General features: G+C 39.7%; 1 protein-coding gene across 7 annotated transcripts in view; it reads left to right on the top strand.

The window, feature by feature from the left end:
- The first annotated feature begins 392 nt into the window (after positions 1-392).
- The window catches only part of UBE3A (ubiquitin protein ligase E3A), a 53360-nt gene continuing 31945 nt past the window's right edge, over positions 393-21807 (top strand). Inside the window, exons 1-5 of one of the 7 annotated variants that reach the window (XM_071430879.1) lie at positions 393-852; positions 4566-4655; positions 10085-10152; positions 18391-18509; positions 19153-19234. Coding sequence is in view for 6 of the 7 variants with exons in the window: in XM_071430873.1 (XP_071286974.1) it covers positions 18490-18509 (20 nt within the window). In the remaining variant the exon portion in view is untranslated. Of the gene's footprint in view, positions 853-4447; positions 4656-10084; positions 10153-11298; positions 11354-17638; positions 17786-18390; positions 18510-19152; positions 19235-21807 lie in introns of those variants that run through there. The other 6 variants (XM_071430873.1, XM_071430874.1, XM_071430876.1 and 3 more) reach the window with 6 other exon arrangements.

Below are 21807 nucleotides of genomic sequence, written 5' to 3'. Positions count from 1 at the left end.
CAGCAATGGCAGTCCCTGGACTGCCCGCCGGCCTCCCTGGGCACCTGTGTGTGTTTGTGTGTGGGTCAGTGCGTGTATATATTTGTAGATGCTTGTGTACACGTATATGTACGCGCGTGTATATGTGTGTGTGTACGTGTACGTATACGCGTGCCCAGCCGTTCCCGACGCGCACTCCCCTGCTCCCTCACACCGGCCCACCCGCGCCGCACGCCCCGCACCCTGCGCACGCGCAGCCCCGAGCCCCGCCCTGCCCCGCGCGCCCGCCTTGCCGGCGCCCCCACCCCGCGGCCCCGCGCTGCCCTCTTCCAACATGGCGGCCCCCGCCTCGCGCACGCGGGCGCGCAGGCGCCGCCGCGGCTCCGTTCTTCCGCCGGGCGCCGCCGCGAGTGCACACGGCCGGAAGGCGCGGTCCGGCAGCTCTCTATGGTTGCCCGCGGCGGGTAGCGCGCCGCCGCCGCCGCCTCGCCTCGCCCCCGCCCGCACTGCACGCCGGGACACGGCCGGTCCTCCCTCCTTCTCTCCCTCCCTCCTTCCCGCGCGCCCCCCCGCGCGCCCCGAGCCTGCGCCGCGCCGACATCCGCGTTGTCCCAAGATGGAGGAGCGGGGCTCGCGCTGAGCGCGGCCCGGCCGACATAGGAGCAGGAGGAGGAGACGCGCCCTCCCGGCCCGGCCCGTCCGCCCGCCTCGCCTTCCCCGCCCCGCCAGGCCGCGGCTCCGGCCGCACCGGCAGCAGCAGCGGCGGCGCCTTCTTCTCGCCCGCGGCCCAGCCCCGAGTGCGGCGCGGCCCCCGCATGAGCCCGGGCGGCAGCGGCGGCGGGAGCGCCCGGGAGCAGCAGCCGAGGCGCCCAGGTCGGTGTGAGCGCTGCGCAGGGCTGGGAGCGGGGATGGCGCCCGGCTCACGCCGGCCCTGGACGGGAGGGAGGCGGCCCTGCCAGCTCCCCCGCGCCGGGGAGGGGAAGGCGGCAGCCCCTGGGGTCCTCGCCTTCCGCGCCGTGAGACGCATGGGTGCGGGGCCGCCCGGGAAGGCCGGGCGGGCGGGCGGCTCCGAGCCTCTCCTGCCCCCCGGGAGACCCGGCTCGCTGGGCGACCTTGGGTGAACCCAGCCTCCCCCTGCCTCAGTTTCCCGGTTCGGTGCCTACTCTTCGGGGCTGCCGTGGGCATGGGACGGCTCGGTGCTGTCGCAATGGGAATGGGAAGTGCTGCGAGGGTCTCTTAACTAGTGGCCAAGGCCTGCTTGACAAAGTGTGTCTGATCACTTTGCTCGTCTTACCCTCTGTCCAGTCTGAAGAGTGAGCAGGCTGAACCTGTGAGCAGGCTGCCTTGTTGATGCATGTGATCTGTCGCTCCTGACTGCGGGACTTTTTGGGCTTCAGTTTTTAAGCATACCTACAGTATTTCTGTTAAGGGATGTTACACTTTACCGCTGATTTGTAAATCAGATGTCTAAGTTGATGTGGTGTGGTCATTCAGCAGTTACTACTGCTTAAGAAACAAAACATGTTTCACAATTCTCCTTTAAGTGACAAGAACCTGTCATTTATAGGCTTATAGTTATTCCTTTTCTTTTTTCTGCAATTAATGGAAATACTTGTTTATGTTTTCTTCTGTGTAATGTGTTGGTCTAATTCTGGGACTAAGCATGTGTTTTACACATCACTTCAGGGATGGTCCTTCTGTCTGTGTGGAACTTACCTGCTTCAGTAAGAATCTGCAAACCTGAAGCCCTCTGAGAAATCGGCTTCTCAGAGCGGTTTTACCATGCTTCTTGCATGTCTAGCAGAAAGTTTCTCAGTGGAAAATTGTACCCGATTTTAGCTTTGATTTCTTAACAAAGTAGAACCTGCGTGATTGTATTGTCAATTTATCTTCTTTCTCTTTTTCTTCTTTTTTTTTTTTTTTGACTAACTGACTGGTTTGAAAGGGAGAGGTCTAAAAGATAAGATTAAGTTCCTAATTCATGCAAATAGCATCCAGTTGGAGAGATTACCTGCTAAGGAGAAGCCACATTCTGAGTTGTACTGTGTTGTTTGGCACTTATGGTGGGGGGAGAGGGAAATGTTGGCGATAGAGAGAGGTGTACTACTTGATAAGAATGAAAATTGTTGGAAAATGGGCTTACAGTTCTCACAAAGTGCTTGGTTTAGATGTTGGCTCTGAATAGCTATGCCCTTTCATTGTGAAAACAGTTGAAGGTACTTTTTAGAAATTTGAAAATATGGCAAAACTCAGTTTAATTGAGTGTGTTGAATTGAAAGTATGAAATGTGTATCACTAAATTGATATGGATGTGCGGAGAAAACTATCACACGTGTTTGTCTTTTAAAACAGATGCAGTTTGTAGTGCAGTATCATTCTGTCAACTCAGTACAGAAAAGTAGTGAAAGAAAGCCTAGTCCACTAGTTACATTTACAGAGCTGATACTTTTAATTGAAATTATTTCTGTACAATGTTACAGATGCTTCATCTCTCTTTTACAAATACCTTCCATTCCATTCTAAGTGTTTGCTATTTAATGTAGCATCTTTCCTGCTGGAATTAAGTTCATTTTTTTTATCAGAGGTGTTTACTATTTCTCCTCGTTGGAGTGTCCTGAGCATCTCCCAAGAATATAGAAACAAAAGCCCCAAGCTAGGTACCAAAATGAGTATTTAATTTGTTCGGGGTTATTTCAGCATATGTTTCTGTGACTTGGTAAAAAAAGTCAGGCTTGAAAAGCAGTGTTTTAAAGCCTAAATTTTTCAGTCCAAGTCCTCTTCAGAGCTCTAAAGTTGTGTGGGTTTTTCTTTTTTTTAAATAACAAACAAGACTTCTGGTCTTTTCCTTTTTTGTAATTGCTGCTGTTGTTTAAAAACATGGGAAGGATGATTCTTTTATGAATGGAATTGAAAACTGTGCGTATATGTTGAACATGTCTAGAGTTGTTCTCAGCCTGTTGGAGTCCCTGTTAGAGCACCTGGAAATTGTCCCCAGTTGTTTTAATCCACTTGAGAAAATAAACCTGGTTCTTTTGCATATAATTTAACTTCTCCTTTGAAAGCATTGAATGTCATGTGTACCACCAGGACCCAGCACACACAATATAAAATCATGTTTTTTTCACTATGATTATGTCCTTTGTTGACAGATTCTTCACTAGTTCTCAGAATTCACAGGTTCTGCTTAACCAGAGTTGAGTTTTAAGTTATAAACGTGTTTAATTGTAAATATGTTTAAACATAGAACATTTTCTATAAACAGTAATTAGCATAGTACATGATATGACACTTACCATGGAATTTAATCAGTTTTTATGTTTTTGTAAATATGCATCATCCTAATTTTTGCTGCGCAGGAATGATTTTTTTCCCCCCCTCTGTTACTTTTAGTTTTAGTTTACTTAGTGAATGTCCAGAGATAATTCATCTTATTTTAAACACAAGAAATTTCTTTCTTCCTCCCCACACCAGTGTACTCATGCACCTGAAGATGAAAGCCACTAATTCTTAAAAGTAGAACATGCAATTGAGGGAAAAAGGAATATAATTCATAAGGTATCTAGGTATAGATCTCATTTCCAGCATCAATCTTCCTTTCTGGTAGTGTGGGCCAAGTCTTCACTTTAATTAATGAATTTCTATTGATTTTTAAACAAAGGAGGTGTGTTTTACAAGTTTTCTGAAATATCCAGTGTATTTAAGGTAGCTGCGAATTTTTTAGAGAAGCAGTGTCAAAAGGTTTTCTGTCACTAATCAAATTCTGATTTGTACCTGGAAGGAGGGGAGTAATACATTTGCTATCAGGGTCTGTAATGAAAAAAATCTAGACTATGTTGTTTACTTTCAAAAATAAAAAAGTACCCCCTCCCAGAAGTTCTGTAAGCTGTGCTAAATAGTTGGTTCCTAGAGACAACAACAGTGAGCAAATCTCGTGTTTGAAGTGAATTTTGTCACCTTAAATATTTTGACCTTAACATTTACTGCTGTAACTTCTTGTATTAGCAGGCAGTGCCTGATGGCCTCATAAAGCTGTGTTGCCCATGAATTAAAGTTTGAAAAAAAGCTGGTTCACAGGAATAGTAATGTGTGCAACATACCTGGTCGGTTAGCAGAAAGTCAGCAAATACAGTCTAAAGGTAACATTTTGCAATGAAGCAACACTTCAGTAACTACAGCAGCTGGTGACACATTTCTTCAGGAAAATAACCTCATAGAAAGAATGTGAAAATCAAATAATGTTGAGATTCAGGTTTGGCAATGTAACATCTGACTAAAAAGCATTTTAAATTGCTATTTTTGAATAGCTGCACCTTCCTGTGGTTAGGAGGGATAGAGCTTATTGACAAAATAACTTGCTGGGTGCAAAATTACATTATGAATCAAATATTATTATAGTTCTGTCTAACAAATACTCTTATGAATGAATCTCTTAAAGGAAGCATTAACTACTTCTTACTTACTTTAATAGGTTGAGCCTGCTTCCCTGTATTATGCAAACTGCTGAATGGAGGAAGGGGGTGGAAGTCAGTCTTTACCGATACTCTTTCCGTTACCGTCCTGCATGGTTCTTTACCCATGTTTTACAGAGTGGTGAAGAATTAGGAGAAGCTGCAGTTGTTCTGCTGAGTGGAGCTAAATGGGTGGCTTCCTTCTGGACCCTCACTTCACTGTCTTAGGTAAGAGGGGTGATCTGCTTCTTTTGAAGCTACTTGAATTTCCTTAGGACAGAAGTATATATGGGTTTTTTAGAGAGACTTCTAGTTAGTGAAGCAGAACTTTTTTTTTTTTCTGATCTGGTGGCTTGAAAAGGGCATTCACAGTATGTAGCTGTCCCAGTACTTTTCATTGAAAAACATTGCTGTTTGCATCCATTCAAATAACTTTAAAAACATGCTCTGTGTACTAACATAACTTGCTTCTGAGAATCACATTTATCTTATGTAGCATGACGGAAGTGGCACTGTCACTCAGAGGTGGATTACAGTGGTGGTGGATATAGGACAACTTTTAACTCATGTTATAGGACAACTTTAACTCATTGACTGCTTGATATGGAGTGCATGACTTTTTTTTTCCCACAGACTTGGAATAGTTTGGGTTGGAAGGGACCTTTAAATGTCATCTAGTCCAAATTCCTCTGCAATAAGCAGGGACATTTTCAAATAGATCAGGTTGCTCAGAGCCCCGTCCAGCTTAACTGTGTATATTTCCAGGGATGGGGCATCTCCTATCCCTGGGAAATCTGTAAAAAATTACTTTCTGATACCATCTTAATCTACTCTCTTTTAGTTAAAAGCCATTACCTCTTATCCTGTCATAGCAGGCCCTTGTAAAAAGTTTGTCCTTCTCTGTCATGTAAGTTCTTCTTCAGTACTAAACAAAAGCAAATGGGTCTCTCCAGATCCTTCTCTTCTCCAGGGTGAACAGTGCTAACTCTTTCAGCCTTTTTTCATAGGAGAGCTGCTCCAGCTCTCTGATAATTTTTTGTGGCCCTCCTCTGGACTTTCTCCAACAGGTCCATGCCTGTTGTGTGCTGAGGACTCCAGAGCTGGATGCACCACTGCAGGTGGGGTCTCAGAGGAGTAGAAGGGCAGACTAGTCTCCCTTGGCCTGCTGGCCATGCTGCTCTTGATGCAGCCAAGGATATACATTCTGGACTGCAAGGATACATTTTGGACACATTGCTGGGACAAGGCTGGCCTTCCAACAGCCAGGATCTCCAAGTTCTTCTGTAATTAATTCTGCTGCCAATTCCCTTATCCCCTGGCCTGTATTGATATCAGGTGTTGCCAGCCCAGGTTCAGGACTTTGCACCTGGACTCATTGGGTGAGGTTCTCATAAGCCTGCTTTTCAGTGTTGTCCAGGTCCCTCTGGATGGCATTCCATTCCTCAGGCATATCAGCCACACCACACAACTTAGTATTGTTTGCAGATTTCCTGAGGGTACATTAGGTCCCACTGTCTGTCATTGATGAACTGGGTGGACCCCTGAGGGACACGTCATTGATGTCCATCTGAACATTAAGCCATTGACCACTACACTCTGTATGCAGCCATCCAAGCAATTCCTCATCCACCAAAGAGTCCATCTATTATCTCTCCAACTTAGGATGAAGGGTGCTGTGCTGTGGGTGCTGTGCAAAAGCCTCAGAAGTTCAAATAGATGACATCAGTAGCTGTTTCCTTGTCCATTGATGCAGTCACTCTGTCATAGTAACCCATTAGGTTAGTCCAGCTCGACTTGCCCTTAGTGAAGCCATGCTGGCTGTCTCAAATCTTCCTGTCCTCCATGTGCTTTCATGTTCCTTCCTTATGTGACAGAATGTCAAAGCTGTGACCTAAACAACTAAATACAAAATTTAAGTATCAAAAACTAAAGAGTGGTTTGATCTTGGTGGCCTATGGATCAGTAGGATCACAAGCAAAAAAATTACAGAACATCTGTTTGGGTTTGGTGGCTGTTGCATAATGGTCTGGCAATGATTAGTCCACATAGTTTGTGTTTCTTTCTGGTGTTGTTTGAGGACTGTGATAGGACTTCTGACCAAGCTAAAGTTCTAGGTGTGAAGCTAGTTCATCTCTCCATAGAGAAGACCATGGTCATAGCTTCCTTTGGCAGACTCTTTTAGGACTTTTTAATACTTCCTTGATAATCATTACACCTAAGAAATCGATAAAATGAGGAGATCTGGATGACAGACACCCTCTCCCTTACCCTTAGGAGCTTTGTGCAGGGGAGGCACTAGAGTGATCTCTCTTGTGTTGCCAAGCTTGCAGGGCACTGAGATGCCAGGCTTGTCCAGGCAGCCAGGCTCTGGCGCTGCTTGTGTACTCCTGCTCTGGTATGCTCCCTGGGACCCAGGCTGCAGCAGCTGCAGTTCGGCAGGCTTGGGCTGTTACAGGGTGGTGGAGTGGCTCTCAAAGGAGCTCAACTTCTCAAATGGGACGTAGGTCAAAATACTTCAAGAATGGCTATCATAGTTGTAGAAGAGTTTTGCTTTTGCCTTATGGTTAGTTGTATGTTTGAGCTAACTAATACTTTAAATATTTTCATTTTACAATGTGGTACTTGCCTTTTTCTTAAAAGGAATCAAAAACTTCTGCAAAGCTAGATAATACTGAAGAGGTCTGTCACTACCTCAGAATTTCTGTTTCCAATACAATCTTTCATTTTTCTTATTTGTGTAGCTATACTCAGATAGTGATTGCTTATTATTTCATAGTGAAATCTCATGTCCAAAGTCTTGGTGATGAATATTGTGTTTTACTATGTGTACACCCAGGTTTATTTTTAGAAAGTCCAAGGTATGCTAGTGTACACTGACTGAGTAGCAGCACCTTGTGTTTCAGCTGGTGTAGCAAAAATTGCTTATTGTAGCCAATAGAAATACATACTTAAAGAGTCCACACAACCTGCTGAATCCCATCAGATTTCAAGGACAAGGGAGCTCCTGAGAGAGTGTAACACTTCTGTGAAACACTGGTATTTCTTGCTTGTAAAGATTGAGTCCTTTCCATGAGAAAAATACTCCATTTGCATGATTCCTATAACCTGAATATCTGATTGAAAGAAGGATGTAAACATAAAACATAATCTAAGCACCTGATAGAGATGATTTCATGATACTTTTTACTGGGCCAAACATGAGAGTTGCAAAATATTTTTTGTATTTTATAATTAATTTCTTAAATATTTTGTAATTCCGTATGTGACAGTGTGGTTAATTCAGTGCTTTACTGTCTGTGTTAATATAATTCAGTGTGCCTTGAAGTCTCCTTATTGAAAATGCATGGCATAGTTGTAAACAAGCAGCTTTTTTGGCTCTGGTCACATGATGGATTGAGATTTTTTTAATGTGGAGTGGAAGCAATATGGTTGGCCAAGCTTTAAGTCATATTGTCATTTGCATTTTTTTAGGCAGATGTGGCTTAGTGCTAATTAAGTATACTGAAGGTGAATGTTGAAGTACATCTGACTTCATGAAATAATTTTCATTCCTTTTAGACAAGCATTACAGAGCCTTATTAGCCTTATTTCCTTTTGTGTTGTCATGTTGCCTTTGAATGTAGACTTTAGACTTAGTAGACTGCTGAACTCTGTTCTGCCTTAGTGGTAGCTGTTGGGGAGAAACTGAAGGAGAAGAACTGGAAGTTCAGGAACTTCAGTTTTGTGTTGTTGGATTTGCTCTTCTGTTCTGTGCATTATTATGCAAATAAGCTGTCTACATCTCCTCCTTTGTGGTCTTGTTTCCTCTATCAGTTGTACAGTCCTACCTTATTCCATAGCTTCAGTTCTTTTGGGAACCTTTTTTTTTTGTCTCTGTTGCTGGGCAATAATCATAAGAACCCTGGTAGATGTATTTGCAATACTTTTTCTAGCTGTACTTGGTGCTCTCCTCCTACTCTGTGCATACTGAAAATTTGTGCTTCTGTATCTTAGAGGAGAATGAGAGAATTTTATACAGATGACACTGCTCTATGTCTGTAGAGGAACAAATGCATACATCGAATCTGGAAGTCCTGCAACACAAGGTGTGAAAATATTGGTTGCATTTGTCAGAATACTTCTAACTGAGTTTGTCTGATGGCACCACAGTGAATGAAGAATTATTCTTTGGTAGAATATAAGGTATTTGGGATTTCTGCTGTGGATATGGAGTGGAAGTGCTGCTTACAAATAGGAAAATCATCAGTTACTGTCTCATGTTGTTTAGATGAATTTTTCTTCTGTTTTTTTTCTGAATGGTAACAAAATTTAATTGACACAGTTGCATATCGTTAACACAGTAATCCGAACTGTACAGAAAGCTACATAATTACTAGAATTGCTTGTTTAAATAGCAGTTCTTTTTCACAAAACTTGTAGGCTGCCCTGTATAACTGATTTTTTTAAGATACAAAAGAGTGTGCTCACATTGTTAGTGCTTGGAGCTTTAGTGGCAAAACTGGTCCAGGATCACCCCATTACAGTTCCCTGATAAAGAATTTGGCCCCTGACACCAAATGATTTCTTGCTGGTTTGGCATCTTCTAAAATAAAATGTCATTAAGGTAACCAGATTGAGGTTTCCTGTGTGGGAACCCTGATCTATATTGGAGATCAGCCTAAATCAGCTGCATTGAAATTGTTTGTTCTTAATAGAGTTTTAAGCCAAGAAATTATGTATTAAATCTTCAGAGTGCTGAAAGTGTGGTATTCTGTGCCAAATTACTAACTTTTTTGGAAAGTAGTTAGTAGATTTCATGGAATCAGGGAATGGTTTGGGTTGGTAGGGAACCTTAAAGAAAAAATCTAACTACAAGCCTCATCCATGGGCAGGGGCACCTTTCACTAGACCAGGTTACTGAGAGCCCCATCCAGCTTGGTTTTGAACAACTTCAGCGATGGGGAATCCACGACCCCTATCCTTCTTTAGTTATATGCATATGTGTCTGTTTCTGTCACCTTTTCCCTTGAGGCTGGTTGTGCTTTTAGGTGTTTGTTGAAAATATTTCAAGTATGTTTTAGTCCTTTGTTAAATATGACTTCTCTGAAAATGAATTTATAGAAAAGCATACTGAACTCCAGCAGTTTTATGCACCCAGAACAAAGATTTGGTTCCATCTGTGACTTCTCCTGAGTGGTTTTTTTTTTTTTTTTCTTATTATAAATGCCAGTTCTTAAAGAAAAGAAAAAAAAAAGGCAAAATAAGGGGCAGGAAGGAGAAAGGAAATTGGTATTTATAATGAACTGGATGAATGGAATTGTAAAACTCTATTGCATCACTACAGGGGAAAAAATAGGGAACACTGTGTGTATGAACTTCACACTTTTGTAGCTTATCTAACATAATAATTATTTTCTGTTGTGCTTTTCTATGAGAGGTGTGATTTATTTTTATATGGTTTAGGTTCAGGTAGTCCTGTGAGAAGTGAAGAGTTTGATATGATGATCCTTGTAGGTCCCTCCTGACTAGACATATTCTATGATTCTGTGTTTCCTTTAGTTGCAGATTTGTGACTAATCGAATAGGCATTTTTGAATGTACTGTCTTGAAGTTGTATGGAGCTTCAGATTAGTGTGAAGCATAGTGCAAGAACTGAATTGTAATGTTTTGCATTATAGGTACAAGAACTGTAGAAGTCCATTTTAGAATTTGAAAGAACAAGATTCTGCAGCTCTGGAAAGATATGGTATGTTTATGTTTCCACTTACCTTGTTTGTATGCTAATAATTGTTATAACAAATAATTACACTTTTCTTCACTGAGATTTAAAAAAAGGTTGAAAATTAATTCAGGAAGAAGCACACATTAAATTTTCCCTTTTTAACTATAATATTTATTACTTAATCATAATTCTCTAGAAAACTGACTTCTTTGATTTTTCTTGGGGAAAATAAATACTGATGATATAACACTGGTGAATTCCCTTTTGATTTAACAAGCTTATCATGCTGCTACCATCCATTTATTTCTCCATAGATTGGATAAGAACTGATGTGTTTCTGAAAGCTGTATGGTTTTTTTTAATTCGCTACTGAACATATTTATAGTGAGGCTATGACTTGAAAAATAAGTTTAGAACTTGCAGAAAATTTATGCAATCATCAGTGTAAGTCAAGTTTACAAATAGGAATGCTGGGAAATACAGAAATACAATCTTTTTTAGCAGTGTTAACATAAACCCATGGCACATGGTATCTCTTTTTTGTCTAGGCTCTTAAATGTCCAGCCAGCTTAAAAGTATGTACATGTAATGTGGCGGGACTGGGACTTGAGCTTGTAGTTATTTTAATTGCCATTTCCTAACTGAAGTTTGGTGTAGTTCTCTAGTAATACCTGGTATTACTGCACTACTTTGTAGTGTCTTTTTAGGTTCTGTAGTTCTGCAACTTGGTACATTGAGAATTTTTGAAACTTTTAGCACCACTACATTGAGAAAAACAACAATTAAGTTAAATTTTTTGCCATATTAAATAGGTCTGTTAATGCATATACATATTGTATGTAGTTATTTCAATAGCAGTTCCTAAGCCATGTCTGTATTTTCTCTTTTAACCACTTAAATTGTGGGGAAGCTGATCCAAGTTTTCTGTGCCATGGGTTTATGTCTGGGTTTTTCTTTTCAAGATAATTAACTTAGAAATATATTTAAAGTTTAGAAATCTCAAATTTGCAGAACAGTTGTTTGATGACTTTTTAAGTTCTGTTTCGTAGGAAGCTATAGACAGGCTCTAATAAAACTGTTAAATCTAAGCTGAAACTTTAGCTGTAGTATGTACTAATTAAAAATTGTAAGTCTCTCAAAAAGCTACAATGTTACATTGTCACAATCCAGATGTTCCTGAGAGAATTGTATAGATTGGTCCTTTACTCTAGCAGGCATCTGGCAGGTAGTGTATATTCATTTTTGCACCCACAGCACCACTGGGACCACCCACCTGCTTCTTGCTCTCCAGTGTCAATACCAGTTCTGTGTATGATGGCTCTTCTTCAAACCTAAGCCATTATTTCTTTATTGCCATTATGCCTGCTGGCTGCTTTTCTTCTGGATGTTTAGCTGCTTGCCACTGTATGTACGCATAGAGTCTTTGTAGTGGTATGTGCTTCATAAATTGATGAAGAATTGCCCTCTAATCCCCACAAATTGTGAGTGATAAATACTAATGGAACATCAGAAAAGCTGAATGTCGTACTACAGAACTGCATGGTTGCTCGGTTTTAATATCAATTATATTTAAACAAACGTGCTGAAGAACTTGGTGAACAGAAAGATGCTTTACATGGAAGGCAGCATGAAAGATGGGTGGCAAAGGAAATCAAAATAGGGGATAAGCAAAAGGACAGATGGAATAAAAGTTTAAGTAGTAAAGCTGAAGTGAAGCTGTAAAATTTACCTGCATAATAACATGATGAGTAGTCAATAAAAGAATTAGTAAAAGACATATAAATAGGTGATTGGATTTCACCTGCTGGTGTAAAAAGGGCTTTTTGTTCATGGCTGTGTATCATTTTGGAGGGAGTCTGAAGTAACAGGTATAATGTAACTGAAATAGAAACAAATGGTTCTGCTGGAAAAAAAAAAAATCAAAGGGGTGTGTGTGTAATGGAAAGAAAAAAATCAGCTGTGGTCTAAGTGTAAAGCACAGAAGCTAAAGATAATTTGGGATCTTTCCTGCTTTTAGAAAGGTGAATAAAATACGTATATGATCTCACTGAAATATTAAACCAAAACCAGATATTGAAGGCAAAATCTAGAGTCCAAAGTTGCAGGAGCAGCTTTAGAAAATAGGAATAACATGTAGGCCTCTAGCTTTTGGCCTGAGGTGAGGGAATGGGAGCAAACATTAGGTATTCTTCTGTTACTCTGTGATTTATGGATATCATAGTTTAACCCCAGCTGGCAACTAAACACCAAACAGCTACTCTCTCACCTACCCACACAGTGGGATGTGGAAGAGAATTGGAGGAGTAAAAGTGAGAAAACTCGTGGGTTGAGATAAAGATAATTTAATAGGTAAAGCAAAAGCTGTGCACGAAGCAAAGCGAAACAAGGAATTCATTCACCACTTCTCATGGACAGGCACATGTTCTGTCCTCTCCAGAAAAGCAGGGCTCCAGCATAGGTAGCAGTGACTTGGGAAGACAAATGCCATAACTCTGAACATTCCCCCTTTTTCCTTCTTCCCCTTTTCCCTTCTTCAGCTTTATACACTGAGCATGATGCTTTATAATATGGAATGTCTCTATGGTCAGCTGGGGTCAGCTGTCCCAGCTGTGAACCCTCCTCACTCCCTGTGCACCCCCAGCCTCCTCCCTGGTGAGGTGAGGAGCAGAAAAGGCCCTGACTCTATGAAAGCTGTAACACAAACAGCAATAACAAAGACAGCCCTGTGTTTACACAAATCCAAAACCCAGCCCCACACTACCTGCTATAAAGAAAATTAACTCTATTCCAAAACCAGTACATGGGAAGTATTGAAATCAAGGCAAAGTAAGTATACAGATGTTATAAGATGGAGCTTTTATAAATCTATGTTTGATCTCTTTGTATTGAGATAGACAAAATTCTGCCTTTATGAAACTCAGTAACTTGTGATTTTATTGAACTCTAAATTCCAGAGTAGCACTAACTTTATTTGAAGGTTCCCATCCCAAATAATTTATTCAAGTGTTAATTGTTCTCATACTTGTGTTCCTGCTCTAATTGAATTAGTGGGTCTTCAGTTTCTATTAATGAGGATTTTATATGCATTCTTTCAGTTCAAAGATCTTTATGTATTCTTTTTGTGCTATGAGAAGACTTAGTTTCTTCCAGTATCTGTATTGATAGGCTTAATTAACTTTGAACTCTTTTCATTGTCTAATCACAAGGCATTTTCTTCTATCTACATGATGTTTTTGTGGCTCTTTTCTACTACTTCTGGAACACTTTTGAAGAGTACTGAATAATTGGAGAACTGGGTTTAAGTTTGGAAGATGTGTGAAGTGCTTTGTGCCAGGGACCCTTCATGAGCCATATCTGTCATTCTTTTTGTAATACATGGGAGCATGTGTACATTTGTACATCAGTTGTGACTGCTTTAGTCACTTTAGGTTGGCATTTTCCAGGATAGAACCCAATTCTTTTGGTTTTCTAACTCATGCGATTTTGCATTTGTTGTTACTAGTTGAATTGCTTGGCTTACCAGGCAGTGGGAAAAAGAAATCATATAGAGGCCTTATTAGTGTTTGGTTGGGATTTTTTTTTGGCCCCATTAGGATTTATATGATCAGGGTGTATTAGTGGCTGTTTTATTTTACTATAGAATCAGTAATAATTTTGCCTACTAATTAGATGAAGAAAACGTATCTTTTTATGTTTTGTGCATTGGAAGCAGCATACAGGCAAGAAAAGTAATTTGTACTTCCAACTTTATGAAGAAATATAGGCTCAAACATGACTATTGCATTACTTTATTTTTTTTTTCTTTTCTGCATGTGACAATTAAGATTGAATTTAGGGGTTTGGTGAATATTCTCCAGGACATTTGACTCAATCTCAAGTTATAAAAGGCCCACTCTCCTATTAGGTGTCAGTTTCTTACTGTATAGATGATTGTTTCATTGTGGTACTCAAAGTCATTCTGGAAATATATAAAATTCATTCTTGGAGCATTCATAAGGACTCTTCAGAAGACTTTGAAAAGCTGTCTTTAGTGGTATATTCTTGAGAGAGATGGTTATATTTAATTAAGCAACTAAAATTCTGATACTGGTAGATCGTGGTACTTCATTGTACAGTGGATTACCCCTATTTTCATCATAGATCAAAAGAGAATATTGAATTTGGATCAAAGATTACTTGGGTAGATAGTTAAAATTCCTTTGTAAAGGAAACTTAAATTCTTACAAGTGCCACTCTTTCAATAAGGCAATCAGAAGTTATAGTTTAAAAATGGAAAGTGTTCATCCTCTAGGGGATCTTCCTAGGCCTCAGATACTGTGTGTCAACTGCCAGCCAGATTGCATTGCTCTCTCAGAAGGTGACCATCAAATAACCCATGGATAGTAGCAGATTTAGGGAAACCATGTAGGTAACAATGTTCAAAAAATTATTCCAACCTGGAAGTAATTTGCCTTTTTTTTTGGTTGCTGAAAAATAAGTACTTACAGTCTCCAGGGTGTGGCTTGAGGTTCTGTACGTTGAAGTTGGGAACCTGTTCTTGCCTCATGCTTGTAGACTTCCAAGATTTATGGAAATGTGCCTATATCTTTCATCAAACTATGCAAGAAAGTTGCTTTTAGCCCCTTTTGATGCTTCTGAACTTGCTTTCTGACATCTTGTTCTTTCACTCATTGTTTAACTCCTTGAGTTGATAGGAACATTCTTTTAATGTTCACCCGTGCCATCTTGGAGAAATAGATGTTGTTCCAAATCACTGCATAAACATTATTTATCCCGTTCCTTTTTGATGAGGGCTAGTTGAAGTCACAAAGTTCTTCAGATGCATGGTTTGAAGACATATCTTTATGTCTTGCTATCTGTAATAGGTGTAGTTGCAGCCTTAGTTGATTCTACTTCTAGTAAATAGTCATTAGGCAGACACAGATGTGCCAGTCCCCAGAGAGCCTGGCAGCCATCTTGGGTTTTTTGGCCATACTCCATCGGCACAAACTTCCTTTCATATCTTCAGCTGCTCAGTGTTTCTGTAAAAGCCTAAGCTGTAAGCCATGCTGATCATAACAGTTAGGACCAGAGACATTTGTTTGAGTAATATGAATAAATATCTGCTCTGGGGCTGCTGTTTCTATCTTCTGTAAGGTAAGTTACAAACAGAGGAGGTTTTTTGTAGAGAAATTCCTGTGAGAGAAAAGCCATTGATTTAGTCCAATTCACAACTCATAATGCCATTTTCCAGGATCTTAGTGTATTCATCAGTGTAGTTTTCCTTTCCTAATCAAGTAGCGTCTTTTGACTCTCCTAACCAGGTTGGAGGTTTTTGTGGCCTTGTTTGTATCAAGCAGTCAAAATGCCCTTTGAAATATATTCAGAATAAATCTTTGATGGCAGTCTCCTTCACCACCCACTTTGTGTTCCAGTGTGCTGGTCTCTTTGCCAGCAGACACTACTCTGCTGATGCATGAATGAGTAAGGTTTTAGAAAAATTAATTCTTTCATCTGTGCTAGGGAATCCTTGCCAATCATATTCTGTCCCACAGGAGTGAAGGCAAGGATAGGTGGGAAAGATAGGATGAGAAGGAGATAAAAGAGAAAAATGATTCATTAAGGTTTTTTGCATCTAGACTGCTGAGAAGGAGCATGAGAATTTTAGACCACAATTCAGTAAGTCTAGGTTTAAGGTATTGTGCAACAAATCAGAAATGCTGAAACTACCTGACTCAGAGCTCTGACCCATGACAAATTCAGTTTGTAGGTACAAGTTTCACAACAAAACTTAGATGCGTTTACTTCAGCTCCATGAGATTTGCTGCGGTTCAGACCCTGCCTCCCATCACAGAACTGCTGTTAGATACTATGTTTGGCGGTGTAGTAAATGAGACTAACAGAGTTGGATCTGGATCAGGCCTTGGCATAAGCTTGTCTTGACTATGACTGTGGAGCTGCCAACTTAAAGTATATTTTTTAACATTCCAAAATCTAGTGGTGTTTGAATCCAGCACCAGCACTTCATGTGCTCCTTCACTACTGTCAGTCACGTCCATGACTTCTCCCACATGAAACAGCCTCAGGAAAACTTTGTTTTACTAAGGTGTATGGCAGCCTGGTGTTCCACCATGCTTCCATTTGAATGGAAGACTACTGTAATACATTTTTGTCAATAGTCTGGGTGGTATAGGACCAAGTCTAGGTAGGGAGTCATTGGTCAGGCACACTCCAGAATGTGAGCTGATACTTAGAGTAGTCAGAATGCAGCTTTCCCAACCAATGAGGCTTTAGTGATTATACCACTGTCCTCTGACCAGTGTACTAAAAGTTACTTGGGCAAAGTGCTAGAAGCAGTGTTAGAATAAGCATCTGTTTCCTCAAAACTAAGGCTTGCCTAAAAGTGGAAGTTTTCAGATCTTAATCAGAATGTCATAAGCAGAGTAGTGTTTTACAGCTTCTTAGTTTTGCATCAGCATCTTGGGTTGTTGCCTTTCTGTACAGCTGATGGTCACAAACATTAAATGGAAAGTCTTTACCCTGCTCTAATGTTGACAGATGAGGAAACTTTCCAACTGACTTGTAATCATTGTTCTGTGTTCCTGGAATTGACTCAGTTAAACTTTGACAATTTACACCCATGGAACATAAGTACTGGAGAACCTCTGTTTTGTTTTGGAGATTTTTGGTAGCCTATTTTGTTTTTACTTTCCTTGTGTCAACTGCACTTGTGTTACAATGAGAACACTTAAATATTGCTGATGTTAAAATCAACAGATGGCACTTTACCTATCTCAATGAATGATAAAACTAATAAGCATCATTCTGAAACTAAGACAAATTTTGTTCTGGACAGAGTTTGTGGCAGAATTGCAAATTGTAGTAGATTGCCAAAACTGGGCAGCTTTTCTGACAAACTTTAGAAAATCATGAGCCTTGCTAAAATCTTACTGTAATACTCTTGTAATACATTGGACTGAAGTACAAAAGAAGGTGCAGTAAAGAAATAAATGTTTTTTACTAAATATTTCAAGCTGTCTGATGTGCTCTCTTAGTATTTGCACCAGATTGTTATGTCTGCAGGTGTTGCAGAGAGCTGCGGTTGTGCCATCAATAGCTTTGTGCACCTTCATTCTGTGTGAGGCTTTTGCTGCATGGCAACCTGCAAATGTGGGGTTTCATCTGGGTTACCACAGGAATAAATTTCTCAGGATACTATACAGAGGTCTGTCTTCATAGCTACTGCTTTAAAGAGAAAGTAAGATAACTTTTTATTTACTAAATACAATATTAACATTGCAATTTTTATCAAAACTTTATATTAGCAGAAAGCGAATGCTGTTTGTCATCTGATTCTCCTTCAGAGACCTTTTTTCTTTTCTGGCTTTCTCCAGTGCACTTAGGAGCTTGGGGGGGAGAGAGAATGGGATGAATTGAGTGTTGAGGATTATGTTTGGAAATATTTTTTCCGTTAACTTTAGTTTAGAGTAGATAATAGCAGTAGGTAAGAGACTAACTGGTTCCTTTTCAGCCATGGAAGTAATCAGCTGGGGTGGTCCCAGGGCGCTCTGGGCACGAGTATTGCTGAGTGATCATTGGCTGCCACCTGCGTGACAAAGTAAAGGACCAACCCTTCCATTTATACCAGTGGAGCCAGATCACGGGAAACAATTGACAGGTAAAATATACTTTTGAAAATTTAAGGGAGAGGAGAGAGGACACATGATAAAAATGGAGCAAAGAAGCTAAAAGATTTGCCACAGATAGCAGAGGTTGCTCCTCTGAAACTTTTACTTATTTATAGCTTACTTTTTTTGGGGGAGAGGCACACAACAAAGTTCAGGTTACTTTGTTGCTCCCCTGGGAACAGAGCCTTGCTTGCTAAGAAACAATGTTAATCAAGTTGTAGCAGCTACATTTCTAACAGAATTTTATTGTAGTTACAAATTACTGTACATATTTATGCACACACTTCCAGATCCTTGAATCCTTATTGTCTTGACACTGGGTGTTTTGCACTGGTCCAAAAGATGGGTATGGCTTTTGGTTTTTTAGACTAAAAGTAAGTTGCTGAATTTTCAAGTTTATCAGTTGATTGTACTGTAGCGAGTTACTCTAGAAGTTAAAATGCCATGCAAAAAATGAATGTAAGTAAGTTGTAATCTCGCTGATAAAACAATGCTTAGCATTAATATTTTTCTTCTTTGTATTATTTTTTTATTTAGAGAATTGTCTGGAAATAATTTTTAAGAACTTTTAACTACATTATTTTTACTTATTTAGAATTGTTAAGCTTATGCTTAGCTCAGCGTGATACAGGACTGGTGCGACAACTCGGTTTTGATCAGTGACTCAAAATTGTGATCACCCTGATGTCACCGAATGGCCACAGCTTGTAAAAGGTAAGCATAAAGCATATCAGGTTGTTTCTCAGGAGTTTTTCTACTATAATGTTTATTTTAAGGTATTTAATTTGTATGGCCTGAAGTTGGTTTTATAAATAATATTAAGTTACATTGTTTGTTTTAGATAAGTCAGCTGGCAGAGTTGAGTTACACTCTTGCTGACAGTAATTTCAACACTGGCTCAGTTTGCCCTTGCCTGCTTTTTAAAATACAAGCAAACGCTGTGGTGCTCCATGATATCCCTCTTAAGAACAATGCTATCATTTAAAAGTCCCTGGTAGATTTTGCTGTCGTACTGAATTTCTGTATAAACTGTTTAGCATACTTATCCAAGCATGTGTTCAGTTTTTGTTTTGAAGTATTTCTCCAGATGGCTTGATGATGTTAAAGTGTGTGTAAGCTTGCATACCATTACTTTTCTCATCTAGAGAGGTACACTGGAAGTAAAAGGAGTGGCTTGTAGAATGGAGGAGTTGCTCCCTGTGTTATTGGAAATGAGCCACCATTTGAATTTGTGAGCTCATACTGCAGTATTCAGATTAGTTGTTGTCTTGTGATCAGTGTCTACAATCTAATTGAAAGCTGAAATTTTTAAGAGCATTTGCTCTGAGATTTTCTCTGAACAGAACTCTTGTTTCAGATTTTAAGCATGATGAAAGGACGTCTTGCCGTACTATATAGTTGTTTTTCAATACTGTTGCCTGCTCACAGGAAATAACAAGGTATCATGTTTGTAAACAATTGGGTATTGCAAAATAAATAGCTTCTCAGCAAACAAGTACAATTCCTGTAATTAGATTGATCTTCCATTTCATTTTACTTAGTATTGAAACCTCATTTTATTAGGTGCTTATGTTGTCATTTGAAACCTTTTAAAATCAAATTAATATGTCCATTAATAGTTCTGCAAATCATAGTTATAGTAGGTCTGTTCATGTTTTAGAAAACAATAAGCTGAAGGAATTTTCATCCTGTGTTCTGCAGAACCACTTACCTTAGAGGACTAAACCTTTTTTGACCCAGCTAGATGGTATTTTTTTCTTATATTGTTTATCTTATAGACACAACCTTTTTTTTTGAGTAACATATACTGAACTATATTGTCTCTTTACAGCCCTAATAATATTCTCACATATAGTGAGGACAGGAAAAGATTTTGGATATACTGCTAGCTGTTTTCATGTCTGTACTGCAGATCACCACGCTGCTTTTTTTATATGCAGAGTTTAGATGCCAGTCTGATCTTTTTCTGTAATTCTTCATGCTGCTGTTTATTTTAAAGGCTGAAAGGCTTTAGGTATTCTTGATGTTTGTTTTTTTTTTAACACCACTATTTCCTTTGTATTTTCGAAGCAACTAAAAGCACTACTCTTACCCAAATCCTCAACGTGTTGTATGTCCCATTACTGGAATTAAGAAAGCAAAGCCTTAAATGTCCAGACATTTTGCTACCATTTTCTAAAGTCTTGGAAGTAAATAGAGGAGCTAACCAGTATGACTATAAACATGTGTCTTTCTTCTATTCCAGCTTCTAACACTTAAATGCTCGGGTGAATGAGTGGGGAAAAAAATTGAGATTCTTTTCACTAAGCACTTAGAGGCTTGCTTTGGTCACCAGAGTTAAAAGGAAATTCTTATTTGTTTTGCTGCTGAGCAGTATTTTTGTCAGCAACTGCCTTGTCAGTCCTGAATTTAATGAGTAAGGGAAATGTAATTTGGAGGTAATAAACAGGGGCCAAATTTTGAGATTGGGCGGTTTTTATGTTATTTTCCAGTTAAAGAGTATTTACATTTTAAGCATGAGTGTAATGTTAGTTGGATAGGAAGTTCAGAATTCTGTCCCTAGTGTCTGTTAAATTTTATAAGTTAGTGAAATACAAACAAATAATTTCCTGTGTTCTGCATCATCTGTCACCACACAGTATCCAGCTAACCTGGGAATTATAAGTTGTCTGCCAGAAATGCTTTCTAGGCACTGGGTCTGTTTAGTAGAATCCAAAAAGTTGTTAAGATCTGATATTTCAGAAAAGTAACTAAAATTTTAGTAGAGCGTTTGGAGAGCAGTCCAAACTTTAATAGGAGAGACCATCCAGTAAAATAGCACAATGAAGCAGGAAAAAAGGAATGTATCAGGCTACATGTGGAGATTTCCAATAGCATTTAGAATGTTATAGATAGTTTTATAATAAATAGAGAAATTTAGAAATTGCATTCTTATAAATATTGATTTTTTTTCCCTGTAAAGCTGTGGGAAAGTCTGCTTAGCTGTCCTAACTGAAGTCTCTCAGCAGACTCTGGTGAAACCTAAAAAGTTAGTTCTGTTTGCAGATTTTAGCTCACTTCTGTTTTTAGAGAGCTGTCATGAAAGACATTTTTGTTCATCTAAGCTGCAGAGTTTTACTGTAATGGCTGTGCTTTGTTTCCACTCCTTGCACAGTATTTCCAGCATGGCAGTATTGGTCAACTGTACCAAAGGTTGTTCCCGAGCAAAGGTCTGATTTCAAGGCATCCTAAGATGATGGGAAACAAAATTGCTGCATTTGTACTGCCTTGTCTTCTGGCTTGTCTGGCTGCAAACTCACTGGCTAGGGGGAAGTTCTGCCTCAAAGAGAGAAAAAAAATGCTGTCTGAAAAAAATTAACAGATGAATCAGTGCTGTCTTAAGGAAGATGGGAATGAGGAGGAGCTAAATAACTATAATTTAGTCTACTTTAAGTTAGTATGGAGCTATACCCATTGAATTAGTCTGTAAATTAAGTCAGTGGAGTTGCCAAGCTAAACACAGGTGCTGCTTGTGCTAGGCAATAACACTTAATTCTGAATTTTTCTGTCTGATCTCTTGGCTGGACTGAAGACAATAGAAATCTGTGAGATTAGCTCCATGAATTCAGGTGGAGAGAGATAAGAGATTTGTTTTGATATCCTTTTGGACCCTGTTTCTGAGCTGCTACTTCTTAGAGTCCAGCTCTGTAGAGAATTTGTTGGTTGCAGTTGATTGCTGATAATCTTTGAATGCACGTTTGGTTACAGAAGTGGTTATGAAGAATTAGCCCAGAACCCTGGAGCACTGTGCAGCCTGAATGCAGAAGTACTGCCAGCAGATCTCTCCCCTAATGGCTCCTGTTGCGTAAGCACGGGGAACAAGTGCTCTCCTGCTTAGGGAAATTTAGCTTAATTATACTATCATGTTTTATGTGATAAACTGTATTCTAGAGTTTGAGAAGTTAAATCTGCAAGTATCAAAAAGTTGATGCTTTTAGTGGCAATAATACACTCATTGCATTCCATCTTTCAT

Source organism: Agelaius tricolor, unplaced genomic scaffold (genome assembly GCF_023055355.1).
Source record: "Agelaius tricolor isolate 1412-34295 unplaced genomic scaffold, bAgeTri1.0.p SCAF_7, whole genome shotgun sequence".
In the NCBI taxonomy this organism is placed as follows: Eukaryota; Metazoa; Chordata; class Aves; order Passeriformes; family Icteridae; genus Agelaius; species Agelaius tricolor.
The sequence above is the reverse complement of the archived record's forward strand: the minus strand, read 5'-3'. Positions and strand labels throughout refer to the sequence as shown.